Source organism: Rana temporaria, chromosome 1 (genome assembly GCF_905171775.1).
Source record: "Rana temporaria chromosome 1, aRanTem1.1, whole genome shotgun sequence".
Taxonomy (NCBI): domain Eukaryota; kingdom Metazoa; phylum Chordata; class Amphibia; order Anura; family Ranidae; genus Rana; species Rana temporaria.
In genome coordinates, this window is record NC_053489.1 from 130,318,944 (window position 1) to 130,344,585 (window position 25,642).

Below are 25,642 nucleotides of genomic sequence, written 5' to 3' on the forward strand. Positions count from 1 at the left end.
TTGCAAGGAGGAATGGGCAAAAATGTCAGTCTTTCGATGTGCAAAACTGATAGAGACATACCCCAAGCGACTTACAGCTGTAATCGCAGCAAAAGGTGGCGCTACAAAGTATTAACTTAGGGGGGCTGAATAATTTTGCACGCCCAATTTTTCAGTTTTTTTATTTGTTAAAGTTTGAAATATCCAATAAATTTCGTTCCACTTCATGATGGTGTCCCACTTGTTGTTTCTTCAAAAAAATTTGTTTTATATCTTTATGTTTGAAGCCTGAAATGTGGCAAAAGGTCGCACAGTTCAAGGGGGCCGAATACTTTCGCAAAGCACTGTAAATCCTGAATAATAAGGGATTTTTTTTAAATCCTACATTTTTACACTGTATGGTTTAGGAAAGAAAACACAAATGATGGCGATCTCATCTTAGTTCATGGAAATTTGCCAAGTGCTCTACCCGCTAATAAAAAAAAATTGTAGCATTGTAGGTAAATACAAAATAAGCCGTGGCGCTATGCCAGATACGTAGTAATGGCATGTTAGCCAATATCTGATCTAATTATAGCTTTGATTAAAAGAGGGCGTGGGTTGTAAGTAGAAGCCTGGAAATCGTTCCAGGCAGATAAATGAATTAGAGATGTATATCAGAAGAGAATTTATTTGTGCTTGCTGGTATCCTGTGCCAGGAGCCTTAGTTGGATTCTCACTGTTTTTTCTCAGTACCAATATGTATCCGCCACACTACATCTTTCATATATTTTGCATTTGCTTCCAGCCTGAAGTCCCACAGTGTTCAGTAATATTATAAATGTGTACCACTATTGCTGGCTTGGCTTAACTTTGATAAACAATACTTAATGTTTTCTTGTTTTTCCAGGGATTGTGGTGCTGGGACCTGTACAGATAAATCTAGTATCATGTATGCATGGGCTAGGAATGCCCCCCCAACCAAGCTTCCAAAAGGTATATTACTGAGTCTTGTATTATGAATATAATTGCTATTAATATTGTGATGTTTCAGTATGAAAAGATACATTATTTCATTTATTAGCTTTTATTTCAAAATGAGCATACCTTTTTAAAGGTAGCTTATACAATAAAACCTTGGATTGCGAGCATAATTCGTTCCAGAAACATGCTTGTAATCCAAAGCACTTGTGTATCAAAGCATTTTTTTTACAGGGTATAAAAGAGAAGAGAGGCACTTCCTAAGTGTAGCAATAAGTTGCTAAATGTTGTACCTTCATTAAATGTAACTATATTGCTACACTTAGAGGATCCTCTCTTCTTTTTTATACTCGGTTGTGACATGACGCTACTCTTATATCAAGACATCGCTTGTATATCAAGGCAACATTTATGAAAACATTTTGCTTGTCTTGCAAAATGCTCTCAAACCAAGTTACTCTCAAACCAAGGTTTGATTGTACTTTTAAAATGCATTAGCTGTTGAAATATATTTAGGGACCTCAATGCAATTATAAGGTTGTATCTTTTCCTATGTTTTCAAACATGTTGTCTCAGGCCGATTGTAAATGTAGTTTGCATTCAGCCTGTCAAATTCTGCACTGTAACTACACATAAGCATTTAGAACAATGAAATTGATCTTTACTTTTGATTTCCTTGTTTGATTCTATGTCTTCACAGCCAAGAACCATAAAATATTTTTGATGGAACTAGTACTCATGTAGTTATTAGAGATCACAAACTGCAAGGAGCTGGTAGCCCTGCATGAGTGTAGCAGCAGAATAAAGAACAGGTGCTGCTTCCAGTGATTGTAAAGGCTCGTGTTTTTTTTTTCCTCTAAAAATAACAAACATGTTATACTTACCTGCTTTGTTGCAGTGGATTTGCACAAAGCGGCCCAGATCCTCCTCTTGTCAGGTTCCTCTTTGCTGCTCTTAGCCGTTTCCTCCTGTTCAGTGCCCCCACAGCAAGCAACTTGTTATGGGGGCACCCAAGCTGAGTCACAGCTCCCTGTGTCCATTTAAAACCACCCCCCCCCCCCCCACTTCCCTGGTTAGCTAGTTGACTTTGACAGCAGTGGGAGTCAATGGTGCCGCTGCTTCCAAACGGGAAGGAGAATCTCTGATGGCTGAGACATACGTAGACATCGATGGACAGAGAGGTTCCCCAGGTAATAGTTAGGTGGTGTTGGGGCATCTGCTGCACACAGAAGGCTTTTTATCTTAATGCATTAAAATGATTTGTAAATGCTTGCTTTAAAAAAATAAAATAACATGTTATACTTGCCTCCTCTGTGCAGTTAGTTTTGCATGGAGCAGCCCCGATCCTCCTCCTCTTGGCCCCTTTGCTGCTCCTGGCCCCTCCGTCCTTTAAATGCCCCTCAGCCAGCAGCTTGCTACAGGTTGTCACCCAAGCCGAGTCAGAGCTCTGTGTATCCAATCGGACACGGAGCCCCGCTCCCCTGATTGGCTGATTGACTTTGACAGCTGCAGGAGCCAATAGCGCCTCTGCTTTGTCTCAGCCAATCAGGAGTAGTGTACAGGATGGCTGATGGGATCGTAGACATTGCTGGAGAGAGGAGGAGCTCAGGTAGGTAATTGGGGTGGGTTCTAGGGGGGCTGCTACACACAAAAGGTTTTTTATCTTAATGCATAAAATGCAAACCTTCTGCCTTTACAACCCCTTTAAGAACAAGAGCAGCAAAGTGGATCCCTCTAGATGTGCACGCTGCTTTTCACAATTTGTTGTCTGTATTCTTAGGGCTTGGTTAAAGCGATGTAGTGAAGATATTTAAATGAATAGGGTATGATGAGCAGATGTTATCCTTATCAGCAGTTACAGTGCTGATGCAGACAAAATGACTGTACACAAAACAAGGTACACTGGGCTAGGTCTGTGATGACAACTCTGCAATTATAAGCTTTTACCTATGTTTTTTATCTTCTTGTGCTTGAATATGGAAAATTAGCTAATGTGTTCTTGAAGTACAGTTATCCTTTTAAAGTGGTTGTAAACCCTTTACAACCACTTTAACCTACAGGTAAGTCTAGATTAAGGCTTACCTGTAGGTGTTTGAAATATCTCCTAAACCGTTGAGGTTCAGGAAATATTTACTAAAATCAGACGCGCTGCTGTTTACGGCGCATGTGGTGCACTGTAGCATGCCGTTCCTGCTTGAGGCGGTGCCATCACTGGCATCTCCCGTCCGCATGCGCGGGAGTGACATCGCGGCTCCGGCCAATCGCAGCGCCAGAGGCGCGATACAAGGAAGTAACCCCCGGGCAAGATGTCGGCTGCCCGATCGTTGGAAGAGGACGGCTGCGGGGGCTTCGATCTGAGGTGAGTATTACATAATGAGCTAGTATAGCTTATTATGTCTTTGTCTTGCAGATGGTGTTTTTTACTGGGTTTATTTCCTCTTTAAATTCAGTGTAAAATGTTAAAGTGATTCTCAAAATAACAAAAATTTAATTCTGCTCTGTGAAAAGTGGTTTTGCACAGAGCAGCCCTACCCTCCTCTACTTGGGTCCCCCGTAGGCACTCTCCACTCCTTACCCCTGCCGAGGGCCCACCCAAGCAAGTCGCTTGCTATAATGCCACTTATTCAAACTCACTCCTTAACAGCACTCTGTGTTTATTGACGCATAAAGCGCAGCTCAGATCCACTCCCCCCTCCCTGCTGTCTGCTCGCTGACTGTGATGGACAGGCTCTCTGTCCAGTGGGGAAAGAGAGAGACCCAAGAAAGCTGCTGCTTTCAGGCACGTCGCCAGATCGAGATCGGGCTTGGGTAAGTATAAGCGGGAGCTGGGGAGGCTGCTTGGATATCCCAGGAGGCAACATAAGCAAGGACATATAGTGGTCAGTGGGAGAAGCTGGCGCGCATGATCAGGGCCAGCTGCCTGAATACTTGAACCCAGAAATGGCAAGAGCTCCCTCTAATATCACAAAAGAACCTGGATCACAGCAGGACCACGTTGGATCCACAGGGCACAAGAGTATTTGAATCCAGCATAAAGGTCAGGAGGATCATAAACAAATCATAAAAGTGAGGAAGGTTGGGACAGTGTAGTTTCTCTTTATGCAATATGGAAATGTGAAATGCACTATTAATGCAGTACCTGGGCTTAAACTATATAGCGCGAACTGGCAGTAGAAGGTCACAGAAGTCACTTCAAGGGGTCATACACACTTTAGCTTATGAAAATGTCCTACTTCTTGTGCGTCACTAGCCCCTGAACATGCGTGGGTTCACGCTCCTTATGCAAAGAACGTTCCGGCTCCAAGTCAGAGCATGTGCAGACCTTCAGGCATTCTTTACTTTTTAACAGTATTGTATTTACCGTACATTTTTACAGCTCATATTTGATCAGTTTTGTTTTGGGAATTTTGTAGTCTGAAGTTTAAAAGGGCACCCACATGCTAAGCTTTGTGTTGAAAAATGTAATTAGAAAAAAGTTTAAGATGCTTTATTGGAATAACCATAACAACGTTTTGCACAACTGAGAAATGTTGCAATTCTGTTACAACACCTTGCTAATTAGGTGGTAAAACAGAGATGGATATGTTCCAACTAGACATTTGGTGTGATGCCTGATTCTTCTGTACAGTGTATAAAGCATATAAATATACATTGCGACACAATTACACCTTGAACAGTATCTATCCATATCATTCGGCTTAATGTGAAGAGACACAAATGTGTGCCATACAATTTATTGTTCTGGGCTTTTTTCCCTTCACTGTGACTGCCTGTAAAATTTACATAAGTTGTTATTTTTACACTGGAAATTAAAGGCAGCCAAGTTATGTACTTTGCTGCCAACTGAGCTTGTAATTGTAAATGGATTAAATGGCTTTAAAGCAAGATTGAAACCACTGTTTAGAGAGTTGGAGATTATTTTTTTTTGCTTTTATTCTCTTGCATCAGCACAACTGTGACTTTAATGATTGCATCAAATTCAACCAAAATGAATTAAATCAGTAATACGGAGTATAGAAAATAATTCTAACATAGCTTAACGTGAACCTGTCCCCAGATGATGCACATAAAATATTTACTTTTTCTAAAGAAGTCAAGACCATTTACAACAAGCTCTCATTCACCTCTGTACCTGTAAGCATTGTGAAGGACTTCATCTTCAAAGTTTATAAATGTGGCACAGAAATTACAGCTTTTTCCCCCCACTTTATTGTCTATGGCAGCAGAAACTTGGAAGCCTGTCAGTCTTCTAATGTAAACAAATACCAGGTGCTTGTAAGATACTAGAAGCTGAAACAAAGTTCAGGTCCCCTTCACACCTGAGTATTTTGTAACAGAAAACTCTCCCATGGTTTTCAGTTGTGCCCATTCACACCTGAGCATTTTGTAACAAAAAACTCTCCCATGGCTTTCAGTTGTGCCCATTCACACCTCAAGGTAGTATTGCCTTTGCTTTTAGTTTAAAACCTACACAAACTTCCTTAAAGGGTCACTATAGGATTTTGTTTTCCTTTTAAAATAACAAACATGTTATACTTACATCCACTGTGCAGTTCGTTTTGCACAGCGCGGCCCCGATCCACGCCTTTGGGGGTCCCTTGGCGGCTGTCTCTAGTCCTCCCCGCAAGAACTCACCACATTCATGCCAAAGCCGCTCACTGTATCACTCGGCCCTGCCCCTCGGTGCGCCGCGTCACTGGATGTGATTGACAATCCATCTGCTCTAGCCAATCAGCGGCCAGGCTGAGCGGCGAAGAGGATCTCGGGACCGAGTGTGGGACTTCCGACGGGTCAGGTAAGTAAAATGGGGGTTTGGGAGGGGGGGGGGTGCGGCGGCATCTTCAGATGTTTTAACTTCTTTAAAGCTACAATTTTTAAGCTCAAAGCATTTTTTGTCCCAATAGACTTCAAAGAAAACACATGAAAAATGTATAAAAACTTTCATATTGCATTTTTTCCCTAGCAAATAGCTTAAAAAAAAAAAAAAGTAATAACTGCTTTTAGATATGTGACTAAAAATAATAATAAAAAAAAACACTTAATCAAAAGATGCTCAACTCAAGCAAGCATGCAACCTCAGATTCACTGCTGTGATTTTTCAGGATTAAATTAAGTCATTTGTTTTTTTTTTAAACACATTTACCATTCATACACACAGGGGGTTTGGCATTTTCGGGTGCCCGAGTAGCACAGGTGCTGCCAGCAGCCTGTAAAATGTTTGACGTGATGAAATATGCGATGGCTGGATGCTGTTCTGAGCTGTACTTGCGTAATTCTTGGGTTCAGTGCATGCTTCCTAAAACGCCAGTGCCACTTGGAACAGTATACAGCCACCTCCTATTTCATCTTGTCATAGATTTTTGCTGTCAGCGGGCGATAGTCTGCACCTCCTGGATTTTACTCTGTATGGGCAAACCACATGTGTGCATGAGACCTTACTGCTTGTTAAGAATATGTAAAAACCTTAACGCCTATTTCTGCAGAAAGGAAAAAATCTTCACATGCAATGAAGCTGCCCCCACAGTGCAAGGGAGTATATTTTTGTTTAGGTCTAGGGTACTGGTTTTACTTGATTCTAGCTTGCTGGAAGCCAGTGCGGTCCTCTTCTCTGGTACACTTTGCCAGTGGACTATTTCTTGGCATCCTCATGTATAAGGAAAGGCTATGGGCCCTGCATTGTACTTTGACTTCAGAAGACCCCATACTATCGGAACCTAGGGATAAGAGTCTATGCGGACCGGTCTGGCTGCATTGAGGGAGCCTATTGGAAGGTCAGGTAAGTTAAAACTGCTTTTTCTAATATCCTAGACTAGTGATCTCCAAACTGCGGCCTGAGGGCTGGATGTGGCCCTTTGCTTGCCTTTATCCAGCCCTTGGGGCACTATCCCTTCCACTGATATGAGACACTATTCTGCCATCTCACACCGACAATGGAGCACCATTTCTCCCACTGACACAACTAATAGAGCACTATTCCTCCCTATGATACCAGCAATGGGGCACTATTTCTCCCCCTAATACCAGATGTTTACTAACAATGATGATGGGAAAAATTCCACTCCCGCTGGTCAAAGTCCGGCCCTCCAAGTGTCTGAAGGACAACAAACCGGCCCTTTGTTTAGAATGTTTGGAGACCCCTGTTCTAGAACAATGGTCACCAAACTGCAGCCCTTTGCTTGCTTTTCTCCAGCCCTTGGGGCATTATCCCACGCCCCCCCCCCCCCCCCACTGTCGGCAACAGTAGGGCATAGTTCCTGCCTTCCAGACCAATGATTGTGCACTATTCCTCCCACTGGCAAAGCGTGATTGAGGTATTATTCCTCCCATTTACACCAATGACAGGACACTATTCCTTTCACTAACACCAGTGATGGGTCACAATTCCTCTCATTAACACCAATGATGGGACACTATTCCTGCATTGGCATTGTTTACTCCCGCTGACACCAGGACATTTTCTTCTCCCACTGGCCACAGTCTGGCCCCCCTAAAGTTTTGAAGGGCAGTAAACTGGTTCTTTGTTTATAAAGTTTGGAGAAACCTGTCCTAGACCTAAAGGAGCATTTAACCCTTGCAGTGTGGGGTCAGCCCCATTGCAAAGGAGGATTTTTATTTTCCTTGGAGTTCAACTTTAATGTCAATAGTCTGGGCACTAGTGCACTGTTAAAGTGTTATTAAACCCACAATAGTAAAATCTGTATATGCAGTAAAGCATGCTTGTTATACTCACTGTGGAACCTAAGGGATTAAGCCTCTGCATTGTGTAAAAAGATGTTTTGATCCTGTAGGCACAGATCCTGCCCTTCTTGCATTGTCCCAAAAACATATCTGGATAGGACTGGGTTAGTGGAGTCAGTCTGCACATGCTCAGTTTTGTGTGTATTGCTAGAGTGTTTTGTTTTTGTTCTTTTTTAAATCTTGGGAGAGTGCATGTTATCAGCACATGGCTAATCGGCACTGGCCAGAGGCCCTGCATCCTTATGACATTCATGGGAAAATAAAAACTCCTCCTACAAGCTTTTACCAGACACTGATAGAAGTCACAAGACTGCTATATACTGCTGGTGAGAAAAGGTATTTAGTATTTTTTATATTTACTAAAATAATTGCATTTCCATGTTCTGTGTACTGTGGGAGACCAGATATAGTGAATGCAGGGTCCTGGGTTTAGTATCACTTTTTTGATTAAAAAAAAAAAAAAAAAGGTGTTTATTGAACATGCAGAAATAAAAACAGCAATACTTTCCAATGCACAGACAAATAATGAACCCATTAAGGCTGCATTCACACCTGAGCGTAGGTCGTTCGATCGTTTTTTCCGGCGTTTTGTCGCACGTATTCATGCTTATTTGCGCGTTTGCATACAGCGTCGTCCGACGTTTTTGTACTTCGCCGTTTCTTATTTTAGCCAATAAGAAAAATGATCATCTTTTCATCACTTGTTGCTATGTTGGTAGATTTTTTTTATCTTCTGCCTGGGTGAAATGTTCTATTGATTAAAGCGACAAAACGCCCGTACGAAACGCTAGTCGCTTGAATCGAGCGTTTCCATTACTTTCTATGGGAAATGGAAACGCTCAAAAACACCCAAACCGCCCGATTCGCGTGACAAAAAAGGGTCCGGAACTTGTTTGAGTTTCAGGCGTTCGGCGTCAGGCGTTTTAGAGTGGAGATGTGAACCATCTCCATAGGGAATAATGTATTTTTTCTCCTCTAGCGTTTTTGAGCGTCGCGCTTCAGGCGACAAAACGCTCAGGTGTGAATGCAGCCTAAAATGTACAGCATACATATATAGACAGTTGCCCTTCACTCCACCCACAACCATCAACCTCCCCACTCCACCATCAACCTCCCCACTCCACCAGGTACTATTCCAACCCGCCCCCATGCACGTCAATTCAGCTCATGTTCCATCACGGCACTAATTCTACACCCACCTATAAACATCGTAAAAGTCTAGTCATGACAAGTTCCCTGGGACTCAAACCCTTCGTATCCAGCCACATTGACCATATCCGCTCAAACCTGCCCAGACATCCCCGGTGCTGGTATATATATTTTTCCATATTGGAGTATTCCCCACATAAGTAATCCAGGAGGAAAGGGCGGGTGGAAAGGCGGACTTCCATCCCATTAAAAGCTCTCTAGAAATTGCTACCCTAGTCAGTTCCTCAGGATCCACATCTTCCTAGTATCACTTTAAGTGTGTGCTGTTACTGTGTCCTTGTTGCTATGGGTTTTGTGAACTATATGGTGTAAAATATATATCAATTTTTTTTTTATTTTTTTTTAAGTAGCTACTGCCTTTGTTTTCTTTAGTCGACCATTCATTATTGGCTCCAGACAAAGTGGTAAATGCCAGTGATGTGTGTCATTTCCCACTGAACTATTTTCCCACGGTGGCATCACCTGTTCATCTTATAGGTCTTTGACTAGTTTAGGGAATACTGCTGAATGCTATATGCTTTACTTACTGATTCTTTTGCTTTTGTCTATACGATTTTGCATTTATTTCATATGTATTGAACTGTGTCGGCACAACTCCAGACTCTTGAGTCCTTTGAGGGCTGAATCTATATTGATCAATGGGGTTACATGTGTATGCTTTAAAGTGGATGTAAACCAAATGAAATTTGAGCTGGGCACATATATCTGCAGTGTTTTATCTCTCTTCAGAGAGCCAAGTCACCTTTCTTGTGGGAAAAAAAATAGGTAAGTCCCATAGCTCTCTCCTGACCCCTTCCTCTGTTATCAGCCAGATTACTCCTGACAAATTCTTGGACATATCTGATAAAGCAGCCTGAAATTTCTGTCGGGAGGTTGCTATAAATAGATGAGGAGGGAGCTGGCCCTGTTACAAAACATCTCTGAGAATTTTTGCCTATGAAGAGAGGGGGTGTGTGCCTTTCCTCCAATTAGCAATTTTAGCATCTTGGCTGTATCCCCAGACATCACACTCTGTGTTAAACAGGTAGAGAAAATTTCCTAACACGATCTGAACTTTCTAAACGGTATATAAATTTGAAGACAGCAGATATGCATGTAAAACGTACAGTATGTAGGGAGATTTGTTTCATCTCAGTGCATCATCTGAGGTTGTTTACTCCACTGGGTGTATAGAGCGTTTACAACCACTTTAGGTGTTTTTTATCCTGTGTATATGTGTCCTTGTATGTTCGTGCTTCATAATATTATATTACCTTTTGAATACAATTTGTATCTGTGTCTTTTTAGTGTGCTCCTTTTTTTCTTTTTTTTTTCTTTTTTAATCCTTCTGCAAGCGCAGTGGTGCCCGGTTATCCTTTTTGTGTTTCTGCATAATGGCTTAATAGGTAATCGGCAAAGAAAAAAAAATAGTTTTCAACCAACGAATATCGCCAGACATTTCCTATGACATTTTTTTTTTTTTCATTCAATCCTTGCCCTTTTGAAGATGACTGCTGTCCCTGATGTCAGAATCTCCCATTCTGTAAGACTACATGTGTCTCATACTCCATAGCCCTATTATCAGCCTCATTTAGATCATGAAAAAAATGCCTTTCGTTTGTTTAGGTCGTATACATGTAGACAGAGTGGGCGATTTTATATATGCATGGCATTCTAATATGTCAGAATTTAAAATTGTGTGTGCCATTGAAGGCACCATTTTTGGGCAGTGTTCCCTATTGTTTCCTTACTACCTTCTGAGTCCCAGGATTAAAACAAACACTGATAGTGAAGCACAAAGATACCCGATATTTACATCCAGGGCCGCCATCAGGAGGGTACAGGCAGTACACCTGTGGTCCCCAGGTTCTCTGCTCCAGGGGGCCCATTCCTGAAGCTGTGTAAGGGGCCCCAAAATTCCTGTTTACATCCTTGTTCTAGATCAGTTATTCACTGTGAAGAAATACAAACATGAAAACGGCATGCTTTGAGCATTCACCTTTAAAAACACATCAGCCATGAAAGCTCCTATATTTCTCTCCTGATAATTTTTAAGTCCACAAGATGCATTATAATGCTTTATTTTTTCTTTTTTTTCTTTTCTGCTTGCATTTTTCAGCGGTGTGCCTTTCAACAAGTCTGTCTGCCTCATTGATAAATGGCTGATGTGTTGATAAATTGTTGCTAGAGGTGACTTGTATAAAAATGTATGTGAAAGTCATTCGAAGGAGGACAAACCCTATAAAAAGTGTTGACCATCCGCCAATTGAACCATTAAATAGGCACACATGTATGTACATCTACTATACTTATTGTGCTTTATTACCATTTATCACTAAGACTTTTATTTCTATTGATATCCTCCATTTAGGTGTTGGCTTTAAAGTAGGAGGAAACTCTGGAATTAAATATTTTGTGCTCCAAGTTCATTATGGAGATGTAAAGGCATTCCAAGGTAAGTGGTCTTAAGCCTGAGAAATATAGAAACAGTCAACTGATTGTGCTACACAATTTGATGGTATCATGTTTATTCTCAAGTAGGGTTACACACCTGAGGTTTTTATAATTTTTTATTCAACCAGTGGGTTGAACAAAAAAAAAAAAACTTCACAGATTCCTTCATCATCGCTCATGGATGCAGTATTGTATTCTGAAAGAAGGGGGCTATTGGCTAACGCTAAACAGATGCTGGTTTTCCAGCAGGACCTTTGGACAGAAGCTGGTCTGTTGAACAGACAACAGTACACTGCATAAACCAGCTGATTTCCGGTTGTGTATACCCTGCCTGATTAGAGAAGAGAAGCATCAATCAAGGTGGTGTTGCAGGCTTGCAGCCAAGAGGGCATCCACATTAAGAACCTATTCACACCAGGTATATTGGGAATGCCATGGGCAGCCCTAATGCCTGATATACTTTAAGTCATGGGTGCTCAACCTGTGGCCCTTTAGCTGTTGCAGAACTACAAGTCCCATTGTGCCTCTACCTTTGGGAGTCATGCTTATAACTGTCAGTGGCTTGCAATGCCTCCTGGGACTTGTAGTTCTGCAGCAGCTGGAGGGCCACAGGTTGAGTAGTTCTGCAGCAGCTGGAGGGCCACAGGTTGAGCACCCATGCTTTAAGTAAAGTTTAAAATCGCATGAAAAGTCATACCCTATTGTCCGCAATGGAAGCGGTCAAATCAGTGTTACTCTGACTCCATCAGTGTCGCGCCGATTTTAAAAGTAGTTCTTGCACTACTTTTTGCAAATTCAAGTTCGACTTGCATAGACATCTGTGCATGAAGTTGCACAGATGTCTTCAAAAATTTTAAATTTTTAAAATTCTCCAGTACATCTTTACACCACAGCTGGTATTCTATCGTGTCAGTAGGAGGAATATTGCCCCTAGGGCCATATAAGGGCAAGCAAAAGGCCACATCTGGCTCATGGGCTGCAATTTGGAGACCCCTGCTCTACACTGTAGATAAACTTACGGTGTACAAGAGCCGTCTACATCAAGCAGTTTGTGATCTTTTAAACGATTTGCCGCAATATTAGTTTTGTCGTTTAATGAAACACATAAAAGGCCTTTTGATAAAGCAAAAGATGATTAGAATAATGTCTACACAATATTAGGGCACATCAATGGCCGCTTGAACTATATAATTGGCAAAGATTTACTGATTTATGTAACGTGTACAAAGAACTGCAGATCAATACTTGAGCAGCTAATGTAAAGTCTCACCATTAATTTCTATCAGTAGGTTTCCGCTTTTTTTTTTTTTTTTTCATCGCCTTTGCATGGGTGGCTTTTAAAAGCAATGAATGAAAAATTGCTCACAATCCCATACTGCGGGACAAAAGTGTTTGCAATATTGCTTTAATTCTGAGTTCTCACAGGGGAAATGCATCCAGTTAAATTAATTAAAACACACTATATAATACATACATACATACATACATACATACATGGCTCAAAATTTCAAGTCCTGAGCTACTAGCCAGGCCTCAAAGGTTACTCGCCACCAGTGCCCCACTCAATCCCTAATTCCGCCCCTAGACACGCCCTCATAAATTATCTCATGAAATAACACTTATATTTTTTATACAAAAATAAGTTATAAAAATTAACTACAACTTTATCAGTGCAGCCTCACCTGTGCCCACCATTGCAGCCGCACTGTGCACCCACCATTGCAGCCACACTGTGCCCACATTTTGGAAAATTAGGTCTTGCGAGCTGGGCTGCCTGCCAGGCAGAGGACCGCCGGCGGGGTTGATCGGGAGCATGGAGGAAGAGGAGAGCCATGGTATTACAGCCCATTACAACCCCACTGTGCCCGTTGCAGCTCCACTGTGCCCGTTGCAGCTCCACTGTGCCCGTTGCAGCCATACATTGCAGCCATACTGTGCCCATTGCAGCCATACTGTGCCCATTGCAGCCATACTGTGCCCATTGCAGCCATACTGTGCCCATTGCAGCCATACTGTGCCCATTGCAGCCATACTGTGCCCATTCCAGAGCCATGGGATAGCACGCTGTTACCGGCACTTACATTATGATTGTCTCCGCTCTGCTGGAAAATGAGGTCTTGCAAGCTGGGCTGCCTGCCTAGGAGAGCACCGCCGGCGGGGTTGATCGGGAGCATGGAGGAAGAGGAGAGCCGTGGGATAGCACACTGTTACCGGCGCTTACATTATGATTGTCTCCGCTCGACACAGCCCCGCCTCCTCCTGACCTGCGCCTGTTATAGATGGAACGCATTGCAGGAGTGGACCAGCCTTATCTATAACAGGCGCGGGTCAGGAGGAGGCGGGGCTGTGTCGAGCGGAGACCATCATAATGTAAGCGCCGGTAACGGCGTGCTATCCCATGGCTCTCCTCTTCCTTCATGCTCCCAATCAACCCCGCTGGCGGTCCTCTCCCAGGCAGGCAGCCCAGCTCGCAAGACCTAATTTTCCACTTGCAAAATGCGAGTAGGCGAGTGGAAAATATATAATATAAACACTGATCCACTTGGCAACATATGTGAACAATGAATTCCTCTATCTCTGCTACACTGTGTAGCCAGTTATTGGTTGGGTAAGCCCACTATTCAGCAATAGTCAGGTGGTCTACAACTTTTCATTTTAATGTCCTTCCCTTTTGTCTTCTCGTTGGGTAGGAATACGCAATGGTAAGCTAAAGAGGTCTTCCCATGTCTTAGCCTGCTAAAACTATATCTGATCACAGGTTCATAAAGAATGCCGTAACATTGCTGTGTTTCTCTGTTTGAGATTTATTGTCCCATGCTTCGGTACTCCTATGATCTGTTATATGTGGCTAAGTGCAGTCAGGTCTAGTTCTGTTGCTTGCACAAAGTGTGGACAGCTGTTACAATATTTACCCAATACTTTAGCTGTCAGGACACATTATTTAGGTAGTACATTAAGGCTATATACTGAAAAATAAATTATATCATTGGCTGACTGATATATAGTGCCTTGAAAAAGTATTCATACCTCTTGAAATTTTCCACATTTTGTCATGTTACAACCAAGCTGAAAGCTTAAAATTTGCCTGGGCAGGAAGGGGGTAAAAGTTTCTCAGTAGGCACGTGCTTAAAGTGACCCAAAAAAATGTTATTTTTTTACTTGCCTTTCCATTGGATGACATGTCAAATTGTGTGCTCCCTGCCTCTGTGGTTCCTCCCATCACTCACTCTGTCATTACTGTGTCCCATAGTGTGTAGCAGAAACCACATCCCCCAGGAGAGCACACACCATGTGATGTTCCTGGAAGTGTCGGCAGTGACCCACAGAAAGCTGCAAACTTTTAATTAATCGGCCACCAACTGGATCTGTTTTTCCGGTGGGGACAGGTTCGTGTTGATGCTCCATGCACACTTGTGCGTCTTGTCATGCAATTTTGGACATCAAAGTCACATGTCAAGTCGTTCCCCATGTTTTCTATTGATAACCATTCATATATGTGCAACTTAAAGTTGCAGCAACTTCAAAGTAGTTCATGCACTACTTTGGTCTGACTTTCATACAAATTGAGGGACATGGAATGTTATACAACGGCTGTCCATTATCACTGGTCAAAGACGTATCCAAGTTGCACCCATCCAAAGTTGCGTCATAGTTTAGGCTCCATTCACACTTTGGACTTCAAGGAAAAATTTTCTGGAGAAACCTGAAATCTGCCATTGCTGAATGCTCATTCTATGCATGCCAGTTGCCTGAGTGTTATGCTGACCCTCTTGTCTTTGAGCCAATGACTTTGAATAGGTTTGCAGATGAGGATGAATTAAGGCCCCTTTCACAAGTGCGGACATATTTCATCCATCCTTTTTCGGATGAAATACGGACATACATGTTTCCCTATGGGATAACAGGTGTCGGCAGATAAACATCCACTGGCACCCGATCTCATCGGTCCCCCGCTATAGTCCGATTCCGCAGACGGAGGAAATAAGATGATTTATCCCGGCACAAAATGTTTGCCGATGGTGCACAATGAGCTGTGCAGGCAGGAGAGCAGCTTTTTTTTTTTTTTTTTTTGCAGAAATACATACATAATCTTTTATGCAATAAAAGCCTACCTGTCAGTGATGTGTTTTTTTTTTTTTTAAGACTTTAATTACACTTTTTAAGTAGGTGTAGGAATGTACATCCAGATCTACTACTTTAAATAATATATACAGTCCGATATAACAGAACCATTTATTCCAACTACATACAGCTATTTCAAGATTTCTGGCTATCCCATCAGTGCCCACTATTTTTAATAAAGAATCGCCACCTTGTAGGCTTATACAAATCCAAAACAGTATGAACGCTGTGTAAAATGTACATAAAAACAGAATGAAATGATTTGCAAATGTCATGAACGCATATTTTACAGAAAATATATCAAATATTTAAACTGTGAAAATGTACTATTTTAAGAAAAAGGTGGTACTAACGAGGAAAAGGTGGAAGAACATTTTGCAACTAATTGGGTTCATTGGTAACAGGTCAGTAACATAACTGGGTATAAAAAAGGGCATCTTAGAGAGTCCGAGTGTCTCGGCATTAATGGTGGGCAGAGGTTCACCAATCTGTGAAAAGTTCCTTCTCAAAATCATCAACCAATTTCAGAATGATATTCAGTAACATGAAATTGCGAAGTCTTCAAATGTATCATCATCTGCTGTAAATAATATCAAAAGATTCTAAGAATCTGGAGAAATCTCTGTGCGCAAGGGATAGGGCCAAAACGCAATATTGGATGTCTATGATCTTCTAACCCTCAGACAGCACTGCATTCTGTGATGAACATCACTGTATGGGCTCAGGAATACTTCTAAGAAAATCACTGTCCGTGAACACAGTTTGCCGCACTATCCAAGAATGCAAATTAAAGCTCAGTCATGCAAAGAGGAAACCAAATCTGAACATTCACTGGGCCAAAACTTGTTTAAAAGGGTCTGTTGCAAAGTGGTAAACTGTTCTGTGGTCAGATGAATTGAATTTTTTTTTTTGGGCAACCATGGGCTTGCAGACTGAAGAAGGGGGATCTTTCAGCTTCAGCAATCAATTCAAAAGCCTGCATTGATAGTATGGGAATGCATTAGTGCGTATGGAATGGGCAGCTTTCATCATTGATGCTGAAAGATACTGTATCTCCAGGTTTTAGCGCAGAAAACTCCAGCAACTGGTCTGGTACCAGATGTTTTCAGAGTGTCGTTTAAACAAGAGGGGATGCCACACTGTGACAAACATGGCCCTATCTTAACTTTTTGGGAATTGGAGTTGTACTTTGCCAGCTTTTTCTTGTCCTGTCCCAACATTTTTGAGACGTATTGCTGCCATCAATTTCACATTTACCTTGTCTCTTTTAAAATGGTACATTTTCTCAGTTTAAAATTTGATATGTTTTTTTATTTTCGATTGTGAATAAAATATGGGTTTATGAGAGTTGCAAATCATGCGTTCTGTTTTTATGTAGATTTTAAACAGCGCCCGACTTTTTTGGAATTGGGGTTGTATAAAGAATAAACCTACTTTTTGTTTTGATTTTGTCGTGAAAGTGATAACTAATACTTTCTGTGAATGTTCTGGGGTACTTTGTACCATTGATCTTGTACATTTGGGAGTCTCATGCTTGGAAGATATGTATTTGTTGTCTTAATGCAAATGGTGCATTTCTTTGTGGCAGCTGTTGTGACTACAGTATTTCAGTAGTCATTGGACCCAACCAATCTTAACAACCTACCCCATTTCCTTGCTCCCCTATTTATCCAAACTCCTTGAATATCTGGTCAATAACCGACTGAGCAATCACCTTGCCAAGAATTGCCTTCTTGATCCCATTCAGTCTGGCTTTCGCCCTCAACACTCCACAGAAACCGCTCTCTTAAAACTAAGAAACAATCTACTAATGGCCAAAACCAAAATGGACACTTTTCTGCACTCCTACTCTTGGACCTTTCTGCTGCCTTTGATACGTTGACCACTCTCTCCTTCAAAAACTCCACACCGTTGGTCTCTGTGACTGTACTCTTCGCTGGTTCTTTTCCTACGTATCCAACCGCACCTTTAGCGTTGCCTACAACGCTACTTCCTCCTCTTCTCTTCTTTTCTTGGGGTCCCCCAAGATTCTGTTCTTGGGCCTTTCCTATTTTTATTCTCCTCCCTGGGTCAGCTGATGGCCTCCCATGGCTTCAAATACCATCTCTAAGCTGACGACCCGTTTGTTAACGACAAATCTATTTCGCTACCCCTCAGCTCACTCCCTCAGTCTCCTCCCGTATCACTAATTTACTAACCGATATATCAATCTGGATGTCACACCACTTCTTCAAACTCAATCTATCCAAAACCGAATTTTTAATTTTTCCTCACCCACATGCAACTTCCCCTGATCTCTCTGTCAAAATCAATGGCACAACTATCAGCCCATCCCCGCAATCCAAGGTCCTAGGTGTGGTCCTGTAACCTGAACTCTTCTTTAAGCCCCACATCCTATCACTGTCCAAATCTATCGCCTCAACCTCCGCAACATCTCCAAAATATCCCCCTTTCTAACCAGTGACACAACAAAGCTCTTAGAAGTATGTTTTTTTGTTGTTTTTGGATATTTATACTTGCCTAGGTTGATGCAGCATCAAACCAATGCTGCAACTTTCCCACACGGCATCTCTGGACTGAGAACCGAGCCACCGAACATCACCTATGGCTCGGTTCTCACTCATCCATGAGTGAAGAGCTGCTGACTGTCGGTCAGCATCTCTCCTCTCTGCTCCTCCACGCTCATTGGAGTGCTGAGCTGTGGAGGGGTGAGGAGCAGCCATCTCAGCGGCTCACTGAGACTGCCATCAGTCAAGGCAGCTGGTAGATCCAGACTTTGGAAGTCGGCATGACGTGATGCCTCGACTGATTGCAGTGACGTCAGCGGAGAGCGGTCTTCAGACCACTCTCCCGCTGAAAATGGGTCACAGGAGTGCAAAAAGGAATTGCACTGCTATTACCCTTAGCAGAAGCCCAGCCTAAAATGCTCAAGCTTGACTTCTCCTTTAATTCACTCCCTGTTCATCTCTCGCCTCAATTACTGCAACTCCCTACTCATTGGCTTACCTCTACATAGAATATCCCCTCTTCGATCCATCATGAATGCTACTGGCAGACAACTCCACCTTGCTAATCACTCTGTGTCTGGTACTCCTCTCTGTTAATCCCTCCACTGGCTCCCGCTCACCCAACGTATTAAATTAAAAAAATACTAACAACTTACAAAGCTATTCCCAATTTAGCCTCCAGCTACACCACTAGCCTAATATCAAAATACCAACCTAATCATTCTCTTCGTTCCTCTCAAGACCTCCTGCTCTCTAGCTTCTCTGTCACCTCCTCCTTTGCTCGCCTCCAGGACTTTTCCAGAGACTTTCCAATCCTATGAAACTCCTTACCCCAATCTGTCCAGTTATCTCCTACTCTATTAGCTTTTAGACGATCCCTGAAAACCCTCCTCTTCAGAGAAGCCTATCCTACCCACTACATATTAATTTTCTCCATTCGCTCACCCCCCACAGGTATTTACCTTTTGTTTCACTTGACCCTCCCTTCTAGATTGTAAGCTCTAACGAGCTGGGCCCTCTGATTCCTCCTGTATTGAATTGCATTGTAACTGTACTGTCTGTTCGTATGGTGTAAAAGCGTTGAGCAAACTGTTGGCTCTATATAAATCCTGTATAATGATAATTAACCAGCACAAAAAATAGGAAAAAAGACACACAGCTACCCTTTCTCACTGATTTGTTTTGCAACTTTCCATTTTGTAATACTGATTGTCTTCCTATTAAACTGGGTCTTTTTAACTGATATTTCAAAGTGTGGTATATTAAAGTAATGGGTCTTGAACAGATGAGTCACAGCCAGTAGCTTGACTGAGCTGGCAGTTCTCCTATGTTCATTTAATAGCTTTCTCTCCGGGCATTTAAAATGGTCTTTGCTTGATGTAGCAGGGCACGATCAGTGACTCTTCTGTCTTTTCTTCCTAGATAAACATAAAGATTGCACTGGCGTAACTGTACAGATAACACCAGAAAGGTAATTGACATTTTTATATTTTAATTATTGCTTCTTAGATTATTAATTTGTTTACTTCTAGTTAACTAGTCATTCCAAAACTGTTTTTTTTTTACAAAACTGTCACACACTCCTTTTGTTAAAGTAGTTTTGCTTGGAGATGTGGTTCACTTTACTCTTATTGGGGCCATGCTGAAAGGCAGTTTGAGTATCTTTTGGGCAGTTTAAGGTTATTGGAGCTTTTGTTTCAGTGAATTTCTAAGGTTGGACAACACACGTTGCGTTTTCCACATGGAAGTGCTATGAAGCTACTTATTGCTGATTGAAAAGTGTCCAGCTTGGTGACCCTTGCTGCTCAGTATAACTTCCATAAAAAGGGAAGAAAGTAGAAAATGCTCATAAAGTGAACGAGTTCTCATTTTTCATAATGTCCCTAGGTCCACTGGTGCCTGCTCACGTTTTAGTAACCCTTCTAGTGGCCACCCCTTTTGGTTAAGACCTGGCCCACTTTCTCCCACCTTAACACATTCTGAAGTGAGACCACTTCTTACATTTGAGCAATAATAAGGTAATATGAATGATAGGAGCTAGACCAGAGTTAACCAATTGAAGTTGCACCACATATATACATAATCGTGGGCAACAGGTTTTTGAGAGACTAAGGGAGTTTCAAGTTTTAAAGATAATCCAAGAGAGCAAGTAGACACCTGTTGCCACCTTAAAATGTGAGCCCAAACTGCCACATCCCCACCACCAGCACTTTGACCATGCAGCCTCCTTTCCTGTTGTTTATCAATTTTCACCACTGAACCAGAAGAGTATATTGGCAACCCAAATCCCCTTTACACATATGCTTTATAAATAAACCTTTCACTCGTGTGTGCTTTTTTCAACTGAGAAATGTGCGTACACAGGCCCTGATGTGCTTTATCTCTTAGCCAAGGCCAGGCCAGCTGCCACTGGGAGTGTTCTTTAGCAAATTTGTGTATTAGACCAAAATGAGGAAACATTTCAAATAAGGGAGAGGGGAGAATAAAGGCCCGTGATCAGAAAATCTGAGGTTAAATTTCGTGCCAATTTTCTGATCGTTGGTATGCTGCTTTTGACAGCCGATTACAAATTTTCGTCAGACAAAAACTGGATGTGCAGGCTCCAAATTTTTTGTCCGATGTGACCAGAACGTCCGATTTGTACGTTTTTTTTGTTTTTTATACTAAAGGTTTTTATTGAAAACAAACATTTTACAGCATATGCTCAAATAAGGCAATCTGTGAATATGACCAATTAAAAAGTGCAAATCAGAATAGATAGACATCAAAATTGCCAAACTGTAACATTTACCATGCATTAAGATATTCAAATGCCAGAAGTCAGTGACAGAAAACAGTCATGAACACAAATGAGAGCAACAGCTAACAAAAAGAACAACAAAAACAAAGAAAATAAATAAAATACAAAAAATCTAAATAAAATCTCAGGTTAATCATTTACACGCAACAAGAACCAAGGATTCCATTTAGCATCGTAAATTGGAATAGTATCTCGAAGTGTGTGGTGAATTTTCTCCGTTAAAATGATTTGATCCACCCTCGCCAAGACCTGCGCGAGGGGGACAGTGCTAGACTTCCAATGAAGAGCGATTGTCCAATGGACAGCTATACAAATAGTGTGAAACAACTTCACAAGGGGTTTAGGAATGTCTGGAATTCTCTCAAACAGCAAACAATGAGCGTGTGTCAGAGCCATGCGCCTCCCCGCTAGCCTCTCCATCAAATCCAGAACCTCCCTCCAAGTGGGGAGCATCCCCGAAAGCATAAGGGAGAACTTTGAGGGAAGATTTTGCTCAACCGCAGGGGAGTGAGATACCAGCGGGTGAATAATTTGATGGTGGTTTCCCTAATAGAAAGGGAAATAGTGCACTTCCTCAGGTTCTGCCAGCTAGCCTCCCAATCCCCAGGTTCATAGTTGAGGCCCAACTACTGATCCCATTGGGCCATGTGTCTCAGAATGGTGCCATTCCCACTCCCTTCCATGGATTTATACAGTGCTGAGATCAATCCCTTCTGCCTGGGGGAAGTGTTACAAAGGGTTTCGAAAACCGTACTAGAGTCAGAGGGGACGGCCGCATAGTGAGTCTGAAAAAAATGGCGGACCTGCAAATACCTGTAGTATTCCTTTAAGGGAACATTCTTCAGCGTGCGGAGCTGAGAGAAAGAGACAAATCTGTCTTCATGCAAAAAGTCCGCCAAAGATACCAGACCGCTGCTCGTCCACCATCCAAAATAGGAAGGTGTATCGAAGGCCGTCGGGAATCTAGGATCCACCAAAAAAGAAGCTCCAGGCGGAACCCTCGATCTGAGAGCCAAACGGGGGCCGAACTTCTCCCACAGCCTCCGCTCCTGGGCGACTATCAGGTTCTTGCGTATTAAAACAGAGGCATAAGACCTTGAGGACCACAATAGCCCCGGCAAATAATAAGGGCATATGGAGTCCCGGTCAAAAGAAACCCAGGGAACTCTTGAATTTCTGATGTTCCACTGTGCTAACTGAGAGAATCTACTAGCTAAAAAGTATAACCAGATTTGTGGAACCCCCAGACCACCCGACCTGTATGGTTTATAAAGCACCTTTTTAGAAAACCTAGGAGGCCTGCCGTTCCAGATGAATCTGTTCAAGTGAGCCTGTAGTTTCAGGAGGAAAGTCTTTGAAACCACATTAGTACGGTTTTTGGCCCCGAAAAAATCTGAAGAGCAAGACTAGGCATGCTCAGAAATGAAAGAACACATACAAAACAATACAACACATTGCGTCACTTCGAACACTGAATTCTGTCATCCGAAATTTTTCTGATGGTGAGTAACCTCTTCACTTTTGATTTGAGACTAGCATGCAGCAAAAAACTGAAGAAAATTTGTCCAATAATCTGATCATGTGTACAAGGCTTAAGACACTTGGCTAGTATTTTGTATAGTACAAACTTTTTTTATTTTTTTTTTATTTTTTTTTGTAGGCAGCCACTGATTGCTGGAATTTATCTCCTGATGTCTATGGACACTATAATCCCAGCAGGGGAAAAAAGTAAGTATTTCTTGCATATTAACTGATACAAATTTTTTTTCTTTATGTTTTATCTCAAAAACACAAGTGCCGTATGGCTTTGGGTATACAGTAATCTCATTTAGGTGTCTCCTTTCAACTTTTAACTTTCCAGTAGTTTGATGATGCAAAGAAACTGATTTTGTACTTAAAAAAATAAAAAGATCCAAATTATTGAAACAAAGTTGAGCTTGTTATATGTGTATGTATGGACATGTTATGTTAAATTAGTGTTGTATAAATGTGCAGACACTCCAGCCTTTTTTGTGGTATTCGGGTTTGTTCAGGTTCGCAAACAGATCATTTTATTACGTTTATCATAAAACACATCTTAAAGATATATATTGGGGTATTATACTGACTAAACTGACTGCAAATCCTCTTATATTTTATTTGGTTTTCCTGCATTTGACATTAAGGAAGGTTTAGAATTGTGTTTTAGACAAATACATGGTAACATGCTGTCCTTAGGGAGAAGACTGTCTGCTTTCTTCCCTGCCTGGGGCCAAGAGTGGCCTAGAAACAGCACAGGTTACTTGCTGGTAATTGGTTGCTGGATGCATTGAATTACTTCTGTCATGTAAGATGATGGTAAATCACTCAGTGTTGCAACAGACCTCAGAAAGGAAAAGGGTATATGTTTTACAATGTGTAGACATACGAGAATGCTTCTGTTTTCCCATAAAAAAGGGTAACTGGAGGGTTTCACAATAGCTTGGATATAACTGCATATTCTCTTTTTAGTTATTAGTTTGGTAGTGATTATATATAAGTTCCTTATGATGGTAAATGTTTCACAGGTGGTAGTATCATACCATTCATGCCAGTTACTGCCATTTTTGTTCAGGTAATAATTCCATAACGGCTAACTTGAGGTGATTGTAGCCGTACTAGTGCACTAACGACAGAAACAATTGAGTACTTGACGTGATACTTTTTTTTTTATTTGCACTAACTAATTTTTCAGCACAAGCTTTAAGGTCCAAACAGTCTTAAATCATAAAAGTTTTAGCAGAATGTAAAAAAAAAAAAAAAGTTCGGAGGAAAAGAAAAACAATCAAACAAATGTATACAACAATGGCAATAAAACTAGCTAGTGAGGCGAGACAGAGGGAGAGCAATAGACTGGGAGGGAGGGATGACCGTCGCAGAGGGGTCGTAAAACTGTTGGATAATGTCTAAGGCCGGTCATACACTTTTCAAATCGGCAGGACCCGAGGGAGATTCAAACTGTTAGAGGAAGTAAATCCTTAATTAAAAAAAAAGAAAAAACCCTGCAAGGTGTGTTTGCACAGCATACTAGCTCATTATGTGTCACTTACCTGCAATCGAAGCCCCCGAAGTCCTCCTCCGGCCCGTCCACCGCTGCCGCCATGTCCCCTCGTCGTTTCTTCCCGGACTCGCCACTCCGGCACTGTGATTAGCTGGAGCAGCGATGATGTCACTCCCGCTCATGCGCGGAAATATGGCATTATCTACAATAATGCCATTGACAAAAATGGCACGTCAGTACGCCTGTGCCGTTGCACGCCATAGATATCGGCGCCTATCATTGGTGTAAATATCTCCTAAACCGTGCAGGTTCAGGAGATATTTCTTGCACCTACAGGAAAGCCTTAATTTAGGCTTACCTGTAGGTTCAAGTTCTGTGGTTAAGTTTACAACCACTTTAAAAGGAAGGCTGAATGTACCAAGTTGATCAACTTGGGTACAACTAGCCTGCTGGATTCTCTTGCAAATATCTCTTGCGGCTGCTGTAGCTGCTAGAAATAAATAACGTCTTCTCCCAGCAAGGATGGCTTTCCCTGCATCCCTGCATCAACACATTTTTTTCCTGCAACCATGAGTTGCAGGACAAGTTCGCTCAGTTTAAGGTCGGCTTAGGAAACCTATATCTAAATTCAGGCCGTTATCTTTTGTGTCAAATAGAACTATTGTTATTCAAATGTTTTCCTTTCCTGAACAGTTTTGAAATTCCCTTTAAGAACTAAGGCTTTGAGGTCTTCCATAGTGTGGTCCAGTTGTGAGAAATAATATCCCACAGGTGTGCAGAACTCCTTCTTCTTTTTTTTTTTTTTGATGGTGTGTTTGTGCAAATTCATCCTTGTTCCCAACTTCTGTCCTGTTTCGCCAACATAGAAGCCTTTGCTATATCTTTTGCATTGGATGAGGTGCAAGCTTGTCCTGAAAAATTGTATGTTGGTGCAAATAAAAAAAGTATCACGGAAAGTGCTCCATTATAACAGCTAACATAGCATGAAGCCAAGACTTTTTCTGTAGGATATTGCCTGGAACACTAGAGCTCAGTGCTAGTTCTGTGCATAGAATATACTGCTTCCACTAGCTAATTCTTGTTTTTGCAATGTCTGACAAAACCTGTAGAAAAGGTCCTTTTAGCCTAAACACAATAACATTTTAAATAACAGTGCATAGCTTCAGTTCAGTAAACACCTTTTATTTGTTCTTTTGCAACTCTTAAAAACGTATTGCATTGGCTTACTACAGCAGGCACATCAACACTATATTTTATATTAAACACCAATCTCCACTGTTTATTTGTAAGTTCATAGTTTTCCACTGTATCTGTAGATTTATTCAATTCCCTCTTGAACAGGGCTCAAGTCCTGCGGGAACGCGTGGGAACGGAGTTCCTGCACTTTTTTCACAGCAGGAACTCTGTTCCCTTTGCAGGACTAGAGCAGCCGAGCCGCCTGAGCCAATCCTTCACTAAGCGGCAATGCCCAGCTCGAGTCACTGTCAGGTCCGGGCGAACCTTAGTTATCCTTTGTTACTGGCCGCTTCCTGTATATGGATTCAATGGGTAGTGTGCGGGTATTCCGTCACTTCCTCGATGCCGCAATGTCTCCTGGGAGCTTTTGTCATTGTTCCCAGGAGACATTGCGGAGGTCTGCCGCGAGTTATCGCGGGATTTAGAAAGAACTTGCTTCTTTCTAAATCCTGCGATAACATTGCGGCATCGAGGAAGTGACGGAATACCTGCACACTATCCAATGAATCCATATACAGGAAGTGGCCAGTAACATAAAGGATTACTAAGGTACAGTGGATCGGAAAAAAAACATGCGGTTTAGTAATTATGCATATAATTATCGTTTTTTTTTTTTGGTGGGGGAGTGGATCTTGGGTG

The 25,642-nt window shown here is 41.8% G+C and overlaps 1 protein-coding gene across 5 annotated transcripts in view; it reads left to right on the top strand.

Moving 5' to 3' along the window:
* PAM (peptidylglycine alpha-amidating monooxygenase) overlaps positions 1-25,642 on the top strand; it is a 290,095-nt gene that overhangs the window by 131,348 nt on the left and 133,105 nt on the right. For all 5 annotated transcript variants that reach the window (XM_040342875.1, XM_040342893.1, XM_040342903.1 and 2 more), the window contains exons 6-9: positions 869-954; positions 11,237-11,320; positions 19,371-19,419; positions 22,409-22,476. In XM_040342875.1, the coding sequence (XP_040198809.1) occupies positions 869-954; positions 11,237-11,320; positions 19,371-19,419; positions 22,409-22,476 (287 nt within the window). The remainder of the gene's footprint in view (positions 1-868; positions 955-11,236; positions 11,321-19,370; positions 19,420-22,408; positions 22,477-25,642) is intronic.